Source organism: Cyrtonyx montezumae, unplaced genomic scaffold (assembly GCF_038088225.1).
Source record: "Cyrtonyx montezumae isolate F1298 unplaced genomic scaffold, pur_monq_1.0 scaffold_8, whole genome shotgun sequence".
Classification (NCBI taxonomy): Eukaryota; Metazoa; Chordata; class Aves; order Galliformes; family Odontophoridae; genus Cyrtonyx; species Cyrtonyx montezumae.
Genome location: NW_027072089.1, coordinates 66,477,865 through 66,500,010, shown reverse-complemented (window position 1 = coordinate 66,500,010; position 22,146 = coordinate 66,477,865). Strand labels below are relative to the sequence as shown.

The 22,146-nt window shown below is 37.2% G+C and overlaps 1 protein-coding gene across 1 annotated transcript in view; it reads right to left on the bottom strand.

The window, feature by feature from the left end:
* The window catches only part of ADCY2 (adenylate cyclase 2), a 181,885-nt gene that overhangs the window by 44,957 nt on the left and 114,782 nt on the right, over positions 1-22,146 (bottom strand). The window contains exons 9-14 of the mRNA XM_065752817.1: positions 21,818-21,994; positions 20,441-20,484; positions 18,846-18,926; positions 14,378-14,447; positions 11,561-11,658; positions 5,078-5,162 (exon numbers count right to left, since the gene is read on the bottom strand). Coding sequence (XP_065608889.1) covers positions 5,078-5,162; positions 11,561-11,658; positions 14,378-14,447; positions 18,846-18,926; positions 20,441-20,484; positions 21,818-21,994 — 555 coding nt within the window. The remainder of the gene's footprint in view (positions 1-5,077; positions 5,163-11,560; positions 11,659-14,377; positions 14,448-18,845; positions 18,927-20,440; positions 20,485-21,817; positions 21,995-22,146) is intronic.

Sequence of the window (22,146 nt, the reverse complement as noted above, 5' to 3'; positions counted from 1 at the left end):
GATAAGAAACAGGGAGAGGAGGAGGGAAGGAAAAAGGGAAAAAACAGTAAAGTGACAGCCAGTGTTGGAGGAGGAGGTGCTCCATGGTGGACCAGATATCCATACTGCAACCCATGGAGGACCCAAATCAAAGCAAGTGGATATTTCTCGAAGAAACAGTGGTCCATAGTCTACACTATGGCAGTGGAAAAGAGTGAAGGGAAGGAGAAGTAGAGAACACTGCTCACTGGCCAACCTCTTATATCTGCAAGTGCTGTTTGGGGGAAGGAGGATGTTTTTGGAAGGAATTTCCCCAGGTCAAGTCTGTTTTGTCAGTGATAACAAGTGATAAGAGATCTCCATGCCTTTATCTTGATCTACAAGTTGTCTCATCCTATTTTCTCCTCAGTCTTGTGAGGAGGTGAGGTAGGCAGATGTCTCACCTTTATCCAGAGCTCTCCTACCACAGCTCTTTGGCCACAGTCAGGATCAAACTCTGCTCTTTTTTGTGTATTTTAAAAAGAGATATATTTGGCAATTCTAAACTCCAATTATGTGCAGGTGTGTGTACACAAACATCTACCATTAAGTACCTGCATTCTGGAAGGGATTCCCAAATGTACCCCTCAGGAAAAGAGATGGGAAAAAAAAAACAAAACAATCAGAATTAGGATGATAAAGCTTGGATTCCGTAAACATTTGAAATATAATGAAGCCCAGATATCAATACTTATTGGATTGACAAATTCAGGCTTTTTATTCTAGAAAGAAAGCAGTTATGAGTCAGATACTGCAATGAACATGCTACCGAAATATAGCATAGTTTGTGACTGTGGTTAAAGATGCAAAACAGTACTTGGATTTTTGCCATACAATAAAAGATTTTAGGAAAACGACAGGGGAAGGATAAACCTACTAACTCTTGTTGGTAGTTTCTGCCTCTCATCTGTCACCTTACAGAACTATGACCATTCCAGTGAAGGAAGGACAGTGCTGCAGCAATTACAGTAATAATTTACTTGTAGAAAGGCTTCTAAACATAGATTCTGCATTAGAAGAGCTGAACTCCTAAAGACAAATACAAATAACTCCTCTTCAAGCTGTTCAGGTTACATCATGGCATCTTACAAGTAACAGAAGTGCAGTAATAGGTCTCATTCTGAGAACTGTATGAGATGTAGGTAAAAAAAACACAAAACCAACAACATTTAGGTACTAGATATTATTTAGGCACAACTCTCAACTCTGACTTGAGAAATTTGCTTAGCCATCCATTTAAAGCAGAAGAAATGTGTTTGTATTCCTTCTAAGCTACATTATAAATCATATCCCCATGAGTGTTTATGTCCTTAATACCAGTTCACTGGCACCTTTTTATTTTATGCAGAAAAGATTGGCTTTCCCTTGAAGGACTTTTTCATTTCATTATTCAACGACATTACCCCCAACTCCATGTTTTCCTGTTATGCCAATAACAAATAGCAATCAAGCATGATATTACATGAGAACTAGCTTTTGCAATTAAGTAATAACAATACATCTGGGACCTCACTCAAAGGATTTAAAAACATTTCAAAATATTGTTTCATTATATTTTAATTCCCTACCTTATTGGAAAGGCAACTGAAATGCAGGTTAATTACATTTTCTTAAGATATCCTGGTTATTTACAAGAGGATGAAGGAGAAATTAAAAAATCTCACATTCTTGCTTTCTTGTTTCCACTGCCAGACTACCTTTCCTTATTGTTTTACTACGTATGACTTAATTGCCTCTCCCACGTGCATGCTTCACTTATTTATATAAAAGTTCTGCCAGCTTTTGCTCATAGAAAATTGTGAAAAATGCAAAGGTGGTAATGAAGTGGAGATTAACTGCACCAGAGCCTTCAGAGATAGCAGTAATCATACCCCTTTAGTTAACTGGAGTGTGGAAAGCAGAATTTTTCATTTTCTTGTCTCTGATAACATGGATCACAATGACAGAACCAATGGCACAAGATATCATGTTTTCCCCATTCCAGTGTTTGATGACCCTCATCATAGGAAAATTTCAAACAACGGACCGGGTTGAAAAAGCACCTCAAATATCATCTAGTTTCAAACCCCCCTGCTGTGGGCAGGGTCACCAGTCACTAGAGCAGGCTGCCCAGAGCCACATCCAGCCTTGCCTTGAATGCCTCCAGGGATGGGGCATCCACAGTCTCTCTGCGCAACCTGTTCCAGTGCATCACCACCCTCTGAGTGAAAAATTTCCTCCTAATATCTAACCTAAATCTCCTGTCTTAGTTTAAAACCATTCCCCCTTGTCCTGTCACTATCAACCCATGTAAACAGTCATTCATCCTCCTGCTTATATACTCTCAAGTACTGGAAGGCTACAAGGTCTCCCTGGAGCCTGCTCTTCAAGCTAAACAAGCCCAGTTCCCTCAACCTTTCCTCATAGGAGATGCTCCAGTCCTCTGATCATTTTAGTGGCCCTCCTCTGGACCTGATCCAAGAGCTCTGTGTCTTTTGTGCTGGGGGCCCCAGGCCTGGATACAGTACTCCAGATGGGGCCTCACAAGAGCTGAGTAGAGGGGGACAATCACCTCCCTCTCCCTACTGGTCACCCCTTCTTTAATGGAGCCCAGAATATCGTTGGCCCTCTGGGCTGCAAGCACGCACTGCTGACTCACGCGCAGCTTCTCGTCCACCAGGACCTCCAAGTCCTTCTCCACAGAGCAGCTCTCCAGGAGTTCTTCCCCCAGTCTGTATAAATACCTGGGATTGCCCCAGCCCAAGTGCAGCACCTTGCACTTGACACTGTTGAACCTCATTAGGTTCACACAGGCCCAATTCTCCAGCCTGTGCAGGTCCCTCTGGATGGCTTTCCTCCTCACCAATGTACTGACTGCAGTCTCCTCAGCTTGGTTTCATCTGCAAACTTGCTGAAGGTGCACTCAATTCCATCATCTACATCACTGATAAAGATGTTGAAGAACACCAGTCCCAAGACCGACCCTTCAGGGACACCACTCATGACCAGCCTCCACTCTGACACAAAACCATTGATCACAACCATTTGGCTGCAAACAGCCAAGGAGTTCCTAATCCAGCAAACAGTCTATCAAACTCCATCAGGATATGATCACTACAGCTCAGGCTGCCTCCCATCTTAACCTTTGTAATGCTTTCCTCTGCACTGGGGAGCACCAGATCCAATAAGGCTTCACTTTGGATCTGTCCAACTAGTATATGGACCAGGAATTTATCCTCAACATACTCCAGGAATCTCCTGGATTATCTGCTACCCATCGTGCCTTTATCCCAGCAGATATCCAGGTGGTTGAAATCCCCCATCAGGACAACACCCCACAAGTGTGACACCTCCCAGCAGTTGAAGCAAGTGGGCCTTGTCAACAAGCTCCACCTGATCTGGTGGCCTGGAGTAGACCCCAACCACTAGATGTCCTTTACTGGACCGATACCTGATTTTAACCCATAAGCTCTCAACCTGGTCATCGTTGTTAATCAGACACAGCTCTTCACAATCTATCCAATTCCTAACATAGAGGGCAATTCCCCATCCCCTCCTCTCTGCCTATCCCTTCTGAAGAGCTTGTAGCCATGAACCGCAGTATGCCAGTCATAAGATTCATCCTACCATGTTTCCATGATAGCAATCAGATCATAACTTTCCAAGCACATCACGGTTTCCAGCTTCTACTGCTTATTTCCCATGCTGTATGCATTGGTGTAAAGGCATTTCAGCTGGGCTTTCTGGCACACTACTTTTCAAGAGGGGCCCTCCCTCAAACCTCTGAAAGAAACCTGAAGTCTTCCCCACTGCTTCCTACCCTAAGCACATCTCTGTCCCACTGACCTCCACCCTCCTCCCCATCAAATCTAGTTGACATCTAACTACTTGCTCCACCCTAGCGAGCAACATTTTCTCCCCTTCCCCCTTGTAGTGGTCAGATGAATTTTGATGTGCTTTAATTTGTGTGCAATGCCTCTTCCCTGCCAGTGGGCAGGGCTGAAAAGCGCCTGGCTCCTTCATCTTCATTCCCTGCCATCAAGTATTTAGACAGACTGATAAGACTGCCTACAAGATTTCTCTTCTCCAAACAGAACAACCTCACAGCGTTCCTAATTTAAGACTCAGTACGCCAGCTTAGTGTACTGCTCTTTAGCTGCAGTCAATAATTGAACATAAAACAGAAACTGGATTTCATTTTGACTCACATGTCTGAGGCTTGGGAAAGTAATTCAGTGCTCGATTTTAAAAGGTGAAAAAAAATATTTCAGAACACGAGTAGAAAGATTTTCTGCTGTGATGCAGTAAGACACTTGACATAATAAGAATAGTTTCAAGTTAAGAGATAAAATGAACTTCAAAAATAATAAGCAAACAGTGAACACAAATATAGGCATAGACATTGTAGATTACATGCCAAATTAAATTTCATTTACTCTATCTCAAACTCTGAAATATTCTGTTCTTGATGGATTTATACGCTGGATGTATTTGAGAATAACTGAAAGGAAGACAATAATAGTGAATTAAACTGTGAATGTAAATTGTGAAAGTTTGCACAAATCCTGGATTCTCAAAATGAGTGTATTACTAGCTTCACTAATAGGCATTACAACAACACAGACCACTCAGCAGCAAAATCAGTATTTTACTACAAAAATTCTATATATCAAATTGTTATTGTGAAATGTTCTCTAAACTCAGAAAAAGTCTTCTACAATACTTAAAAATAAACAAATACGCAGTGCCCCAATTTAAAACATTTTTAAGAAAGGTCATCTACTGCAAGGACAAAAGCAAGATATTTAGGAAAGTCAACCAGTCAAATAGTAATCTCGCAGAGGATCCGTCCTTATAGGGGAAGGAGAGTATCAGAGTAGGCAAAGACAATCACTGCAGTGGCATTTTCTGTTTTTTCAAACAAATGAGGACAATTTACAGTAAGTTAAAATGGACAAAACCATGTGCTCAAAGGCCTTGGGGTGCATGTTATTCTGCAAAGGCAGAGTGACTTGGGATAATCTGGAGAAGTCATTTAAAACTACTATTAACTACTAGATTAAGTTCCTTCAATACCTACCAAAAGCTGTCCAGCAAAGCAGATAAACAAAATGAAAGAGAGCAATAGAAACGCGGCCCCAAATGAAATTCCAAGAATAGATGTTCTGCAAGAAATAAGAAAACATATCAGTTTCTTAGCTATGCATTTGTAGCACGACCTTTCTTTGTTTATTATGCAGATGATACAAAAATTTCCATATGTAGCTTGCAACTTCCAAACATCAAAACCATGGAAAAACAATTTCAGTTCTTACTAGAATGGCAGGCATTTATCCCACCATTTTTTAACTTCAACATATAAAAGACCTTTCAAAATGACAGCATTAAAATTATACTTTAATTCTATTTTTAATTTAATTATGCTTTATACTATGAAGTTTTTGTCAAAGAATGCTTACATTAGTATTATCTCTCACTGCAAAACTATTACCACAGTAATTTTAATACAAATAATTTATTGGTACAGTTGCATTAACAGCACCAAAGTTGCATTTTTATCTGTTTGTTTACAAACTCTGTTAAAGAAGAACCTTACTGTTGTATATTTTTGTTGATGATTTTCTAATAAGAAGAGTCTGATAAATTAAAAAAATAAATCTGTTGTGGTGGTGTAACTTCTCCCCAAAGGCAAAAAAGCAATAGTACAGGGGAATGGTGTCCAGTTTTCTGTCTTATAGCTAGAAACTGTGGCACCTGTGATAACTTTGATGCTAGAGCCTGTTAGCTCATTTCCCAAATGAGTAGGAATTCAGCACCTTTGAAAAGCCCATTTTGTACCAAATCTGCCTGGTTGGCCAGTTCTGAAGTATCAGAAGACAGGCAGCATGATAAGAAGGAAGACAAGACCATGAAGAAAAATATACAACAGGTTTATAATGGAAAAGAAAAATCTAAAGCAAACAACAAATTAGCAAATAAACACATAATTGAGTAATCTAGACCTGAAATCTCGGATACTCGGATTCTAACTTTTCCTTTACTTATGTACTCCAAATAGTACAGCCTAGCCAAAATAGCATCAGTACTCAGTAACCAGAAGCAGGGATGCAGAAACAATCTGTGAATGCATGCATTCTGCAAATGTGAAAATCTCTCTATATGAATACCACAGTAGAGCATAATTGCTCCACCAGGAGCTATGTGGAAGCTACTTAGCACAGTTGCCTAGGGAAAGATGCAGTCAGACCTAATTACATTCATAACGCACGCCAACAGGAGATGAGAAGCTCTGGACCAACTGAGCTGTTTAAGGAAGGAAATCAGACATTGCCATGAAGGCCTTCACCTGAGTGACTGCTTTCAGCTTTAACCTCTGATTTGACATCATTGCAAAATTTAAAAGTATCTGTCAACCACTCTTAGTCCCAGCAAATACCTTATTTTACCAGAACTTTTACACTAGAAATATTGGCATAATGATTTTGAAATATGCTTTATATTCCTTGCTTTATTCTATAAAACCATGGTAAATGTTACATTGTGGGTAATATTTATTCATTTAATGATTTTTTCTTTTAATTACTAATTTTTAATTAATTCAGTAATATAATATCTTAAGTTAGATCTTCCATAAACCTATGATTCAGAATTTAAAAATGTTTTTAGTAAAAGGATGTATCCCTGTTCTTTAGAGATTATACCTGAATTCAAATATATACATTTTAGATGCTAGAATATTAAAAATGAAGGAGTAGAACTCTTTGGATCAGTTTCCTTAGATTATGTACAAATATTGGAAAATATTTTGATCTGTTTTAATGACAGTATTACAGACATTGAGCTATTTTCAGGAAAGAACAAAAAGGCATTAACTTCACAAACCAATTTGATGCCATATTGCTGCTATTAAGTGCATTTTGGAGAATATTTATGAGCTTCCCTGCCAATCACAAAGAGAACCTTTTATATGCTAAGTATTCAACAACTTCTGAGTTGATATGAACAGCTGACGAAAACAAATAATTGGCATTTCACAGCTGTGTACACCTTGAAATGATGTTTCTATTGTAAATTATTTGAAAACCCTTATTGCTTCGGAATACTCACTGTCCAAGAATTTCACATGAAGACTGAGATGTGCATAACAATGTATGTAAAACTACAGTTTCCACTCAGTTTAAAATCCAGTAAGCAACAGAGGAGAAGAATAGGAACACAGTTAAGCAGGCATGCTTTTTATGTGTATAAGCACTCCCAATCACGTATGTCCTTTGGTAAGACTCAAGTAACCATTCCTGCATTCAAAACTACTACGACAAACTCTCTGATGCAGAAGATACAGAAAATGAAGCTGCACACCTGAAGAAACAATTCAGCCCAAGAACAGACTTATCAGTTAAGTTTGAAGTGGTCTCCTGTAGAAGAAATGTACGTGTTCTTGAGATAAACTTGAGGGCAAGACAAATAAAATGAAAATACAGGAAAGGAAAGCTTATGTAGTCAGTATTTAAAAATGAGGCAACAAAGAAGAACAAAAGGTCTGTGCAGATATTTTACACAGACTGACACAAATCCATGATATTATCAGTGCCACAGGAAAATGGATCACACTAAATGGTGAACAAGAATGGTTACTGGGGCAAAGAGGAAAGAACCAATGATAGTTTTGTAAAAGGAGTAAGGGTATCTTAGAGACCAGAGCGACAAGTAGAGGAAAAACAGTTTCAGGCTTTTTGCTTTCCACACTCTTTTCTGGGAACAGCAGGACTTCTTTCAGTTAGTCTGAGCTGAAATGATTTCATGCTGCTTCTAGAAGGAAAGAAGTGGGATGAAGATGCTATAATGGGAGGCAAAACACTAAAAATTAAGTGCCCACATAAATAAGCCTCGTTTGAGGCAATGACCACAGGGAAGTCATCATATGCACTTACTTTTTCTCACTGGAACATTACAAAAACAGTAAACTATTCTTGCCTTTATTGTGTGGAGTCATAAAACAGAATCACTGAATACATTCCACTGACAGATGCACACAAACTACTATGTCACAGGAGCACTCCGGATCCCATAAGACTTAACTTTTTACCTGCCTCTTCCTATTCTTCAGTGCCCTCATTTGTGACATGTCTGTTCTCTGTTATGATACCTCCTGGGGACCCTGACAGACAAACCTTGACAATAAACTACTGAGGGTCAGAGTGCAAATAAGAAGAAATTAATAAACATGATAATTTCCCAGGCTTCAGCCAGTTCCAAGTCTAAATCATTATTAACAAAATTAAAATGTGGAAATATTTTTCTAGTTCCATCAAGTAACAAAGATGTATTGAATAATTAATTTTTATGAAGCAGCATGAGATAGGAAAAATATATATTTTAATGCATACTTATATCTGGTTTGCAACATATGAACTGAAAAATATCCATTATGAAAATAAATGTACTGAAAAATGGGTAAAATAATGTAACCATGGAGAAAAGAATGTATTGTTTCTCACTTCTGTAGGTTTTAGGAAAGTATGTGACCTGTTCATGCACCTGAACAGAGACAACAAATTTCCAGAGCTTCCCAAGATATTAACATTCACATTTTTAACTGTTTGATTGTAAATTCTTGAGGTGATAAAATCATGATAGAAAGTCACAACGAATTCAGATTTTATTTGGTAACTATAGTAGCTATTCCTTTTTTGATTTAACTGATGCCACTGACTGACTCAATAACAATGAAAACTAAGCGCGTGGCAGCTTCTTCATTAAAGAAAAATAATTTAAATATCATAATTATGCTTCAGGGAGTAGCTGCTGTTTTTAATTGAATGCAGCATAAAAAATAGGCAGTAATGGTGCTTTTCTTTCATAGAATCATAGGGGTTGGAAGGGACCTCAAGAGTTCATCAAGTCCAACCCCATGCCAAAGCAGGTTCCCTACACCAGGTAAATTTTACATGTCTGCTTTCAGATGAGGTTTTTTAAGTACTTACTTTATCTTTCACCAAAAAATTCACCTGTGTCTAATAGGAAATACCACATAAAGACCTAGCCATCTTCCAGGGATAGGATGGATGCCTGTTAGCTTGGTGTTACTCAAGACAAAAGGAAGTAAGTTCTTAAATACAGTAACCTCAGAGAGAGAGAAGACTTGGGAAGAGTCTTAAATGCCATCCCAATCAAATTCCTTACTTGAATAGCATAGTAAGTACACCTCTTGGTCAAACGAAACATATTTTCATCAATTTAGCTAAAATTTTCAAAACAGCCCCACTATCAAGATCATGTTAATTCACAGTTCCACTAATTAGAGAAGGCAGGATTCTTGTGAATTACCAGAGTTATTTCTGTCACTGGTAAGCCAAGAAGGCTAAAAAGCTGCTGAAGGCTGGTTCTGAGGAAATGATCTTCTGCATTGTAACAGAAGAGTAAAGACACCATGACAAATTCAAGTTTAAGATACTTCTCTAATTTGTATTTGCTAATTCATTTTAAGTTGATTGTGAAAACACTGCACTGGTTTCTAGACCACAGGAAAAATGAAACATTAATAAATGACTCCAGCCTTGCAATAAATGTCTCATGATCTTAGAGGCATTGCTTATATCCTTGAAACATGCTGGATGTTACTCACTATCAAGTTTTTCCAAATCTACTTTAAAGCAGCAGGTGGTGTACATGCACAGAAATCAATAATAATACACCGCTGTAAAACCAGGTTAATAATGAATCCATAAAACCCAACAACAAAGTTCTTCTCTCAGTTTTCACTGAATCACCATTTAAAAATTTTTAGAAGAAAAATACTAGACAGAACTTTAAACAATGATCTATGCTGTTCTCTTCATGTATGCATGTTGTTTTTTCCTGAGAGGAAATAACATTTGTAGAACTTGAGTCTGTTTAACTGGAGTTTGAACCTTTTTTCCAGTGCAGAACACCAAACTGCCAAGAAGAATAGCTAACTGCCCAGCATTTTCTCCTGCTGTTATTACTGCTTATTTTAAATTAATTCAGAGCCTTTGAAGAGGAACATCACTCATTTGGTAATATCTGTTTTTTAACCTGCTTGAGCAAGGCAGTTGGATCAGATGATCTCCAGAGGCCCCTTCCAACATCAGACATTCTGTGATTTTATGCTCTTGCTTTTCCAATTTAACAAGCAGCCCTATCAAAGGACCGTGAATAGTTTACATATTGGTAATGAAAGGGATAAATTATTGTATCTTTTGTTCTAATACTAGAAAGACAGCATATGCTTTTATAAGTTTCCCTGGCTGAATACATTTCCCAAGTGTTTACCGATTTCAAGTATCTGATATATTTTAATGAGCTACACATTTGGTTCGATAGACTTAATAACCATATAATAAAACTAATATCTTATTGCATATATGGTAAATAATAAAGCTAAATTAATTTTCATGATTGAAATCAAAACAAAAACAGATTTGTAGGTGAAAATATTGGAAAAGACTAATTAGATTCATGCTTTGTTTTTGGTATGATACCTAAATGCCATATAAAAACCATATACAGGATACTGCTGAACTCTTCTAAGACTGACCCTTTGTGGCCTGTTTCTGTACATAAGAAGGTAACAGGAAACCCTTTGCAAAGAAAATGCTGTAACACCTGAAGAGAAGCCTGTAAAACTTGATACACATAATAAAACAACTCTGCAGTATAAAAGTTCCCTCTGGCTTTGAATTAAAATGCAAGTACTACAGCACGAGACCAGTCACTCATCTGAGGTTGTAAAAACTACTGCCAGAAGCACTGTGCAGGAAAAAAAGAAAGACTGAATACTGAATCACAGAGAACGTGCAGCATTGGCTTTGGAGACAACTGCTATGAAACTAACATCAATTCATTATGTAAACAACAGCAAAATTCCATTTTAAAAAGTCTCGTAAAATATCATTTATTGGAACTGCCTTCCAATTTTCTTGGACTTTCTAGAACATGCAGAGGCAGAAAGAATAGCTGATTTTGGTATATAAATATAAATTAGCTCACAATTATTCATCTCATCTCATATAAATAAATTCTGGTGGCAATAATTATTTCATCAAGTGATTGTATTTTTAAATTAATTTTAAGAAGAAATATTCTTCAAATAGTAATGCTGATTGTATGTAGAATAGAGCAGTATTATCACACCAATGTGTTAGATACAACTAATTAATCACAGTCTCAATTCTGCAAATCACTTTATCCCACATTTAAGTCCAATGCTCAGACTTATTTTACATGCAACTGTAGTCTCAAATACATAGTTTGTATTTCTTTGCACATATGGATTTAATTTATTTCATTATCACACATTTTAAATACAAATACTAAAATCAGTGAAGAATTGATACTTGTATTTGAGCACCAAGCAATAGCATCATTTAAATTAGAAACAATAACATTGAAAATTGGCTAAAATCCTTAACCTTTGTCCAACTTTTTTTTTTCCATCAATTGATCTCCATAATCTGACAATTCAAAATACTTTTATTAATATATTTCTTACATTAATATGCAAATAAATATAGGAATGAATACATGTTAAAAAACCACTTACTTTGGCAATACCAGAATCTGCACAACAAAAATGCAGAAGAATATGAGACAGGCACAAGTCACATAATACTTAAACGCAGGCAGAGTAGTTGCTCTGTACTGGAAAAAGAAAGAGCAATTATTACGAACACAATTTTCAAAGCAGATAAAACATCACCCAACTGAAATTCCAGTTTTAAGATGCAGATATGCACTGGCTGATTTCAGCAATGGTAAAACTTCTGTTGTTCATAGACTACCATAGCCACCTACATAAGGACAGAGATTATTGAGCATAGTAGTGAAGCCTCTCACTTTTCAAAGGACAGAGTAGATAGCCATGAGAAATGGTTTGATCTTGCTCCACCTCAGAACGGGACTATCCCAAAATCATCATAAAAATTTTAATTGAAAAAAGTGGAATTATTTCTATTGTTAAGAATATCTGACCATTATACAATCTTTCTCAGTCATTAATTCCCCAGACTGTTTTTTGAGTTATAGTAAGTATTGAATGGGCTGCAACAGTTATAAGGAACTGTTAATGTCATTTATACGTGGAACTTCTGAGTACATGAATCAAGAAAGTGTAAACTGCTAATGATTTGTATAAATTTCTTTTTCCAATAGCAGAGCTAGCTATCATACTCATATTTAGTGACTCCACATTATTACTTCAATGAATGTCTGTGTTAAAGTGCCTTATCTATTCACTGATGATAATAAAAACTCGATATTGAGACAGTTGGTTCCATCTGTTTTGTCATTAATAAAAGAAATACTATTTACAAATCTCTAATTAGTCTGTCTAGAAACACAAGAATTAAGTAGTGAAATATTTATGAGAAGAATTTTATGTTATTTGAGATTGATATGTCTAGATTGAAATCAATTAAGTACTCAAAAGGAAATGACATCAGTACCGGGTCTACTGAAGTTATTTAGTCTATCAAAGTTTATTAAAAGGATAAAGATTTCCAAGATCTGATTCATTTTAAAAAAAGTATCAAAAACTATTTCTGCATTATTACGTTCTCAACATGGAAACATCATAAAATAAGAAGTGCATGAGCAGTGCTTTCCAATGGTGGTTCTTTGTGCTTAGTGCCAAGTTCTGCCCTTGAAACTGGTGCACTTAACTTCGTATGAACGTGCAAAATTGAGTTTAGCAACCCAAAAGCATGTTTTTTTTAATTGTGTGACAAATTGAAAGCTATTATTGTCACATACCTAACTGAGTTCCAAGGCACCAGTATCACTATGCTTGATGGTTATACTTGCAGCAAGTTTTGTTGTTCCATCTGCTGAATGTTTGTTATATCTCATTAGTCTTGTCCAACAAATTTGGACCTTGAGTTGCTGCTAAAATCTCAAAAAATTCCAACATACTTGTAAATTCTTTTCAATGTTTTACACTTCTCCAGACATTTCGCTACAAGTCAGGCAACTCATGCCTTAGGTTAAATAATTATTTTGCTTTATTACCTTGCAGTACTTTCAGGCCCTGCAGAGTGTGAGAAGTTCCTGCTTAGATCAAAATCTGGCTTCCTACTGAGTTCTTTAAAGTCAAGATTGGACTAGTGAGTCATTAAAAGACAGAACAAAAACCTTAAAAAGCCAGACCTGAAAAGAACAATTAGTTCTTTGTCATACCGTAACATTCAACAGTCTAAATGAGACTAGGCTCTTAAAGGGAGCATCCACACAGCCAAATTACTCAGCTTCTTGATTTTCTCCCAAGTTCTGATTCCCTTATCATCCAAACAGCACGTATAATGGTTTGCTCTCAAGTTCTATTTCAGAACTAATCAGTTAGTACCATCCACACTGAAATCTGTATGTGCTCCCACTCAGTGCACCCTCTAAACACTGTGGGTGAGACCACATCAGGTGTTGCTTCTTCTCTCTCATGCTACCTCTACACAGCCTTAACAAGCCTTGAACTTTTTATCACCGTAACTCATTGCCAAGGTCATGCATCACGCCTTTGGCAGCCTGCCATAAGAACTCTATTTTGCTGAGTTGTGAGAGGATGTGAAAATTATTTCAGATGCTTTGAACTGAAGGTACATGTAAAAATGATTAATTACATCTTTGAGCATCATGTGAGACCCAGAGGGTGCTTCTACCTCTGTTACACAGTATAAACAGTGTGGAAATGCTTCCCCTACCACACCCTTATCAGGTTAACTCATAAAGCCAACTGTGGTCTGATCTACCTCCTACTTCACTGAAAGACACCGTAACTTCTCAGCTATCAGCTGCCCTTGAGGAGGAGAAAGACAACACTCCAGTCTTATTGCTGAAACTCTGTCAGTATGTTGAAACACACTCAAGGACCACAAGGCCATAAAAGAAAAAGAAAACACCTGACTTCCTGGGCTAGTGGTCACAGTAGTCACCTAAAAGGAAGGAAACTTTCATTCTGATCATCACTGAAAGGACTGCAAACAGTATCATTGACTTTATTTGCCCATATGTCTCAAATATGTTTTATCAGTGTATTACTCATAGGAGTAATGCATTTAGTGCATTTTAACCTGTATAGGTATCACCAAATCTAGATTATCAATCCTCCTCTCATTTCTGTGAGACTTTGAAAACTTCAAGAAACCCTATTGAATTGCAGAACACTATAAAAATTGTCTTGCATACAGAGAAGCAGTATTGGACATCATACTCAGAACATTCCTACCACAAATGAGGCAAAAAAGGTTTAAGCACTTCTCACTGATGGGGACGTGCCGTGGCTATGGCACTGTGTTATAAAGGCAAGTGGCCTCACTTAGGATAAGGCAGAGAAGGAATCAATCATGATTTTGCAGTGAAAATAACTTACTTCTTTTTCCAGAGTCTTATTATAGAAAAGAAGTGATATTCTTTGAATGTCTTCAGATTTAAGCCACTGCCTAGAAAAGAAGAAAACAACATTATAAATGATACAAGAATAAAGTAGTCCCATCTTTCTGTACTATTGAAATGCAGTAAAAAAAGAATGTAACTTAGAAGCAAGTTATTGTACTCTGGTACAGATACGGCAGATCACACTAAAAATAGAAGAGGATAATACAAATCCTGTCTCCATTTTGATTTCCATTGCTAATGTACACATGAAGCAAAAGTTCAGAAGAGCTCTTTTGCTATGGATCATTGCTAAGGGCAATCAAGGGAGAGATTTACATGACATAATTTTCACACTGACATTCCACTGATGTCCAAAATACTGTAATTCTGCAGTGCACAGAAGAGAATGGTGTACAGAGGTAAAAACAAACCTTTCACAGACCACTGATATGACTTCTACTGAACAGTTTTAGGTTGGAAGGGACCTCTGGAGGCCATCTGGCCCAATCTTCACAAGTTACCTTTTAAAAGTATTCTTTCATAATATATTTTTATAATATGTAAGAATGGCAGGCAAATTACACTCCTATTCTAAAAGCAAATGTAAAAAACATTATTAAAGAAAGGTGAACTGTTTTTGTCTTTCAGCAGCGTTAGTCTTTGAACCATGACCAGCATGAGCTGCTCCCAAAGGCCTGATCTGCTCTATACACATTTGATCACACGTGAAGTCACTAATGGCAAGTAGAGCAAATGCTGCCTCATAATCCCCACAATTAGCTTACACTTTCAAGAGCACAGTAAAATTGCACTGACTGCACCTCTTTTAAAGTAGTTATAGGAATTTCTAGGAAGCTTTAGTAATTCTGCACTTTTGCCCTGCAGCTTCAATTTTTTTTCAGGTAGAAGGCAGCCTTGAGGTCATAGCTCTCTCTTGTACTGTTTTTGTGAAAAAAGTTCAATATAGTTGACTATGTCTGCCTTTAGAAAAATCACACCTTCACAAAAACACTTGACAGCGATTTCTCACTTCAGTTAAAAAAATAGTTTTCAGAATCTTTCACTTTCAGCAAACATGTTCTACCCTTTCACATACATCTTCCAGACAGACTTCAAATACACCATTTTTTAAGGGACTGAGGTACTGCATGTCCAAATTCCATATCACCAGTGCTCTCAGCCATCTTTATTAGCAGGCACCAAAAATAAAAGCAACAGACCTATATATCCATACTGACAAACTTTGTTTCTATAGCAGATTCTCCAGAAATAGAAGAAAGAAGAAAAATGACATCTACCCCAAAAAGGTGAGCAAGATTTAGAGAAAAGGTTTTGTGGGATTAAAAGCAGGTAAGTAGGCAAGGCATCATCTTGAAGACAGGGAAAATAGGAAAGCCAACAGAAAGATTCATCAGGCACTACCGAGAGGTCTGCAATGGGGGACAGAATGCAGTATAGACAAGCAGAAGTGGAGAATAAATTAGGAGAAGATGCATAAAGGTAAGGATTTTTTGGCAGAGTGATAAGGGCTGCAAAATCCTGCCTACTATCCAACTCCCCGATGAGTCTAGAAGGTCCCAAAGTATCGGCAGATATGTGGGGATAGGCCACCTGGGAAGCTAACACATTTGTATTTGAATTATTTTGCAGTTCAAGGAGCAACACAGACAGACTTATATCCACAAGGGTGCATGGTTTTAAAAGCCCTTGGTCCTTTTAAATCCATATTTTTTCTTTATCTAGAATAATAACAAATTAAGAATGTCCTAACAAGCCCCAAACAGCCTTGAAAGGAGCGATGTCAACTAAATCTACTGCTCTTGATTATCCTAAAAGGCCAAGACCCTGATTCTTAGAGACCATTGCTTCATCTGCATTCCAGAAGATGGAATTGAACTCAGAAGCCCTGAGTCACCCCTGATGTGTGCAAGTGGTGCTCGGCAGCCTTGTGCAAAGATAGCTGTGCTGCATGAACCAGCAGGAGAGCAGGCAGTGGTTGAGTCCCAAGAAAACATTGCAAAAGCGCAAACAAAGTGAAATTATTAAAAAAACAAACAAACTAAAAAAGTGATTAGTTTTGGATCCAAAATATATGTTTTAATCTACTTTTTTGTTTTCTGAGTGATTAACATTCACGTAGTTAGGGTATTATTGAACTAACTTGTTGTTTGGAGAATTAACAATTTTCAATATTTATTCTCAGATAACCAATCAAATAATCTATCCTAAGAGATATATTCATCAAAGAGTGAGGTAGAGAATCCAGTTTTGGAAGGCAGCAGTATCCATCCTGTCTGTGTAATATGTAAAATTATTCCTTACCTGTCTGTAGTTCCCTGTGTAACTCACAAAACGAAATGAAACTTTTGCAGCAAGTTTTGTTTTCTCTCTTTTATTCCTAAATTTATCTGAATTTATTCACTAAGTAAGCCATAGATTTTTTGAGTTTTTAGTAAGACACAGATTCTCTAAGGTAAAAGACCTCTGGAGGTCATCCTGTACAACCCCCCTGCTAAAGCAGGACCACTCAGAGCAGGTTTCCCAGGGAATAACCATAATTTCTCTTAATGCATATGTACAATTGTGGATTAACCTGGCAAGCAGCTAAACACCATGCAGTCATTCACTCACTCCCCCCCTCCCAGTGGGATGGGAAAGAGTATAATAAAAAACAAAAACAACCCAACAAATTAGAACTTGTGAGTTGAGACAAAAACTATTTACAGACAGAAAAGGAAGAGGAAAAGAAGATAACAGCAATGATTATAACATAACATAACATATATTTACAAAACAAGTGATGCACAACACAATTGCTCACCACCTGCCAAGTGATGCCCTGCCACTCTTTGAGCACCAGCTGTCCCCTTGGCCAACTCCCTTCAGTTTTCTGTCTGGTTATTTTTTTCATGTGATATCATACAGAGTATTCTTTTGGCCATTTTAGTCAGCTGCCCTGATACTGTCCCCTTCCTGCTCCTTCTGCCCCTCAGCTCTCCTCACTAGCAGGACAGTAAAAGATGACATGTCCTTGACTCCATACACCACTGCTCTGCAATGAATAAACCATCAGTGTGTTAGCAACATTGTTTTTCCTCCAAAGCCAAAACATGGCATCATATCAGACAATATGAAGAAAAAAAGCCAGTCTTAGCTGAAACCAAGACAACAGCTTCCTCAGTCAAGGAAAAAGCCAAGATGCTCAGTAAGTGCTTTGGTGATCAGGTTCCCCATGTCTGACAGGACCCTGAACCTCTAGGTGTGGGTGATAGGAATCGATTCCATCCCACTGTAATTGTGGAACAAGTCCAAGATTTCCCCGAGAATGTATATAGGTCCCTCAGGATGGATGATGCCTGGAGGCATACAAGGCAAGGCTGGATGTGACTCTGGGCAGCCTGGTCTAGTGGTTGGTGACCCTGACCATGCCAGGGGGGGCTGAAGCTAAATGATCTTTAAGGTCCTTTTCAATCCAGGTCACTCTATGATTCTAATATGATTCTATGGTATCAAGCCATCATTTTTAGAGCTCACTTAGCTGAGGAAGTTTATTTAAAAAAAAGTGAAAGCTAACAATTTGCATAGCTGTTTTAGGCAAGTCTGATTCCTAAAACCAAGTATCCTAAAAACAAGGACTATCAGATTAAAAATAAAATAAATAAAATAAAAAGCAAACAACAAACAAAACAATGTGACATACAAACATTTAATGAACAGGAGCAATATTTAGCTAATTAAGATTCTGAGTAATAGAAATACAGAGAAAAACATGTAACTCATCACTACCATTTACACACATTTTTATAGAGTAATTCTTTAGAAAATTCTCATCAGATAAATAAAAAGAAACGTGAACACTTCTTTTGGACTGGTATTGATTTTTCTCTCAGTCTTATCTATTCACCAGCAAACAGAGAACATCAATACCACCTCCAGTACCTTCTAGGACACAGAAGCAATACATACCATGTTGCCTCTCCCAGACATTTCAATATGCCATCAAGCACAGCCTAGTCTAAGAATTTAACCACGATATGGAAAGAAAGATATTAAGCTACAAGTCTAGGGAAAGCTTGTAATTCTGAGATGCTTCTGTAAGAATTGTGAAGTATTAACTCTCACATCATTCTGATTCTTGAGCTGATTATTTTTGTGTCATATTTCTCTGCTCTCAGATGACATAATTCAGTAGACTTAAAGAGCCAAAAATACCTTTGTCATGAAAATCAAGGCAAGCCAAAACCTCTGTCACACCATGGTTCACAGGCAATGTCATATCCCATATAGTATTAAATGGTATGTCCATCTTAACAATGTGCAGAGCTTTCTGCCCTGGTAGCAGTGCTACCTTTACTCTTTCAGACCACCCTGTGACATGGGAGGGAGAAACAGTACACACTATCTACTATTATAGATTTATGTCAAAGCTGAATGCAGGGAGATGACAGAGGATAGAAACATACTTTTGAGCATTAATTCCATCAATGGCCTGAATCATCCTCTCATTCAATTCTTCTTCAAATCTTCTTTTCTGAGATTTTGTTCTGAAATGAAAAATGTGAGAAATTAAAATCATTATATTGTTAACAAACATTAAATACAAACATTTGCATAACATCTGGTCAATGTTTATGTTGCAATAGCTTCTACAGGCTTCAGACACCCTGAGCTTCCTAACTTCTTGACAATAACAGTCGGCTCCACCTCTCCCTCCATCAAAAATAAATAAAGATTAGGGAGCACTTAAAAAATACAAAACTTCTTTGATTAAAAATAGGAGATTCAAGTTGAGAGAAAATGTTCCTTAGTGGCATGAATTCAAGAAAAACAACAGAAATATGCTCCAATTCAGAAAATATTTATTGCAGCTATTTTTAAATATTCTTGACAGGACTGTATGAAGACCAATAACATGCTAGAGCATAACAAACATTCTCTACAGAAAGCCTGCTTACTCTTCTTGTCTTGGAAATATTTTATTTTCACTAAGAAGTATGACCACCAAGACTGAAATGTGTTTTAAGCATGTGCCTTGTTCCTCTTTTTCTAACTCAGAACACAACTGCAATGAAAAAAAGTCTTACTTCTGCTGTACTTAGCACGAACCCAGCAGAGGGATTGCCTTTGATAACATCTTACTACAAACATCATCAGTTCTTTCAGCAGCTCTGTTCTCCTTACAGCCACACAATTTCAAAAATTGCTAGATTATATCTCTGTGACTTGAAAACTTAAAATTCAACATTAATAACAGAGTTTTCTAAGAAGTAACCATTGAGATCTGAAATTTGACTTCCAGCTCATCAGAATTTCCTTAACCTACAAACTGAAAACTTTCAAAGGCAGAACAGAACTTCTGTAGCAAGTTTTTTGGGTTATTTCCCAATAAATGATAACCGGTTGCAGGATTCACAGAATTCCATTGAGAAACCAATATTCATGTATTTTCAGTAACTTTGAACAACACAACTGATTTCATGCCTATTAAACGCTACAGAGATTGGGTAAATAAGTGTTCACAGCTGATTTTTCACGTGTGGACCCTTCTGCTTATAAGGAATAACCACACAGGAGGAGACATTATCTAATTACACTTGGTGCTCTTAGCGTATCCCTATCAACATAAGTATATCATGTAAATAGGAAAGATTGACTGCCACAAACAGAAGCCTACAGTCAGACTTCAAAACTCACATTTTCATATTCTAATACAATACTGATTTTCAGAGGGCTTATCATCACTTCAGCTCCATCCTTTGGGAATGACCAACTTGCATATCTAAAATTTTACCTATATCAGTATGAACAGAAGACTAATAATCATTTCTAGAAACTGCTTCCAATAACATCCTATCAACAAGCTTGGCAACGTTAGTACCTGTCCGTGCATTTTGGAATGTACTTCTTACTACCAGGCTGACTTACATTCTACAAAGATACTGTCCAAACATTAACACTGGGTTAAAATATATATATATTTTAATATACATACATACATATATATATGTGTGTGTGTGTGGAATTTATGTGAATAATAAACTTTTTAATATCAATTTACCTCTCTCTGCAACGCTGAAAATGATACTGTCCCATGGGAACATCCTAATGAAAGAAAAAAGAAAATACCTCTTAACTATAATACACTTTGACAATGCAATTAATGTGAATAAATTTTAAAATTAGCTTTGAAAACAGGGTCAAGTAAGGATAAAATTTTCCAATACAAATACTTTTAGCATTAGATTAAAACTCATAGAAGAATAGTGAAGATGGAATGATCAAGAGACAAAGTGATCCATCATAATAACCAATAAATTACTAATACAACCACCTGAACCCAGAAGTGTTTTTCCTTACTAGAAAGTTACTGCTTCAAAGCAACTCTTCCATATTATTGTTGTAATATAGTCCAAAGTACTGCCAGATTCAGCAAAAAAATAATATTGTTTTTGAAAAAATGGACCTGACTGGACAAGTACAGGCCATGGACATTACTGTTATTGATAAGGATACCAGCTATCACAACAACGCATTTTGTGATTAATAGTGACAGTTGGGTACTTTCTGTAATGAGTGTGTCACAATCCACATTCTAATGCATTGCATTTATTGAACAAGATCAGTTAGGTGGCTCAGTCTTGTGTTCTCATATATAATGGAAACAGAAGTGAATGCCAATGTTGGGAACACTTAGAATTTATCTCTAAATTTGCACTTTTTAGGAGTAGAATATAATGCAATGTGCAAGATACAAACTGACTGTGTCTTACAGCAGTAAGATAGTGATGACAAAATTAAATAGAATTTTTTTCTGTTCAGGGTCAGAGACGTGACATACAATAGCATTGTGAAACTCAGGTCGTTAGCTGCAGTTTACAATCTGGTTAGTGCACCTTGAACAGGTTGATGAAGAGCACAGATTTGCTTCCCAGAGATTTTTCTCTTAAAAGGTACACTCTGGGTACCAGAGGAATATTGTAACTTCACAGCGTTTGCTGCAGGTTTGGCCATGTTCCAAATGCAATATGTTGCTAAATAATCACTAAATCTCAGGAAGTATCTCTGTATGAAAATTACCTCTTCCTAAAGGTATCTCAGTCTGGTTTCACGTTCAGAATCTGTTTCCATACAGTGAACAGCAGCCATTCTACATGCTGTGACTGTGGCACAAGCTCAGAGGGCAAAATCTTGCATTTTGGTAAGTATACTTGAGTTCATATGATTCAGAGATGCACTAATAGCAAGATATGGCTCTTCAGAGTCTAATCCAAAACTCATAATCTAATGGCAAAACTCCTAGAAGCTTCCTTGGGCTTTTGTCCAGTACAGATGAATGTACCTTCCCTCTATCAGAAATAACAGGTATTTAGCAGTGAGCACCTTTTTCCTTTCAAATACTGCTAAATTGTTTGAAATGACATAAGTAGGCCCCTACTGTTGTGCTAATCTTGCCGTTTTCAGTGGTCATGCTGTCCCTGTGGTGCAAGTGTGCAAATGGCTTGGCTGCTCCCCAAGATTCCAGGTACCGGGTCATGCGGACAGAAGCTCTCATTTTGGCTCCATCAAGAGTATGTCGAGGTCTAATGTGGTGCTGAGGACTTCGTTTCTCTCCCTAGTTGACAGAGAATAAAAAGTGATATCACACTTGATGTTCATTACCTTCAGAAGCACTGATGCATCATCTGCTACCACTTATCTGCACACTTAGGAACTTAAAGATGGAGAGAAGCTAAGAACCCGCAATTCATAATGATACTGCTGGGA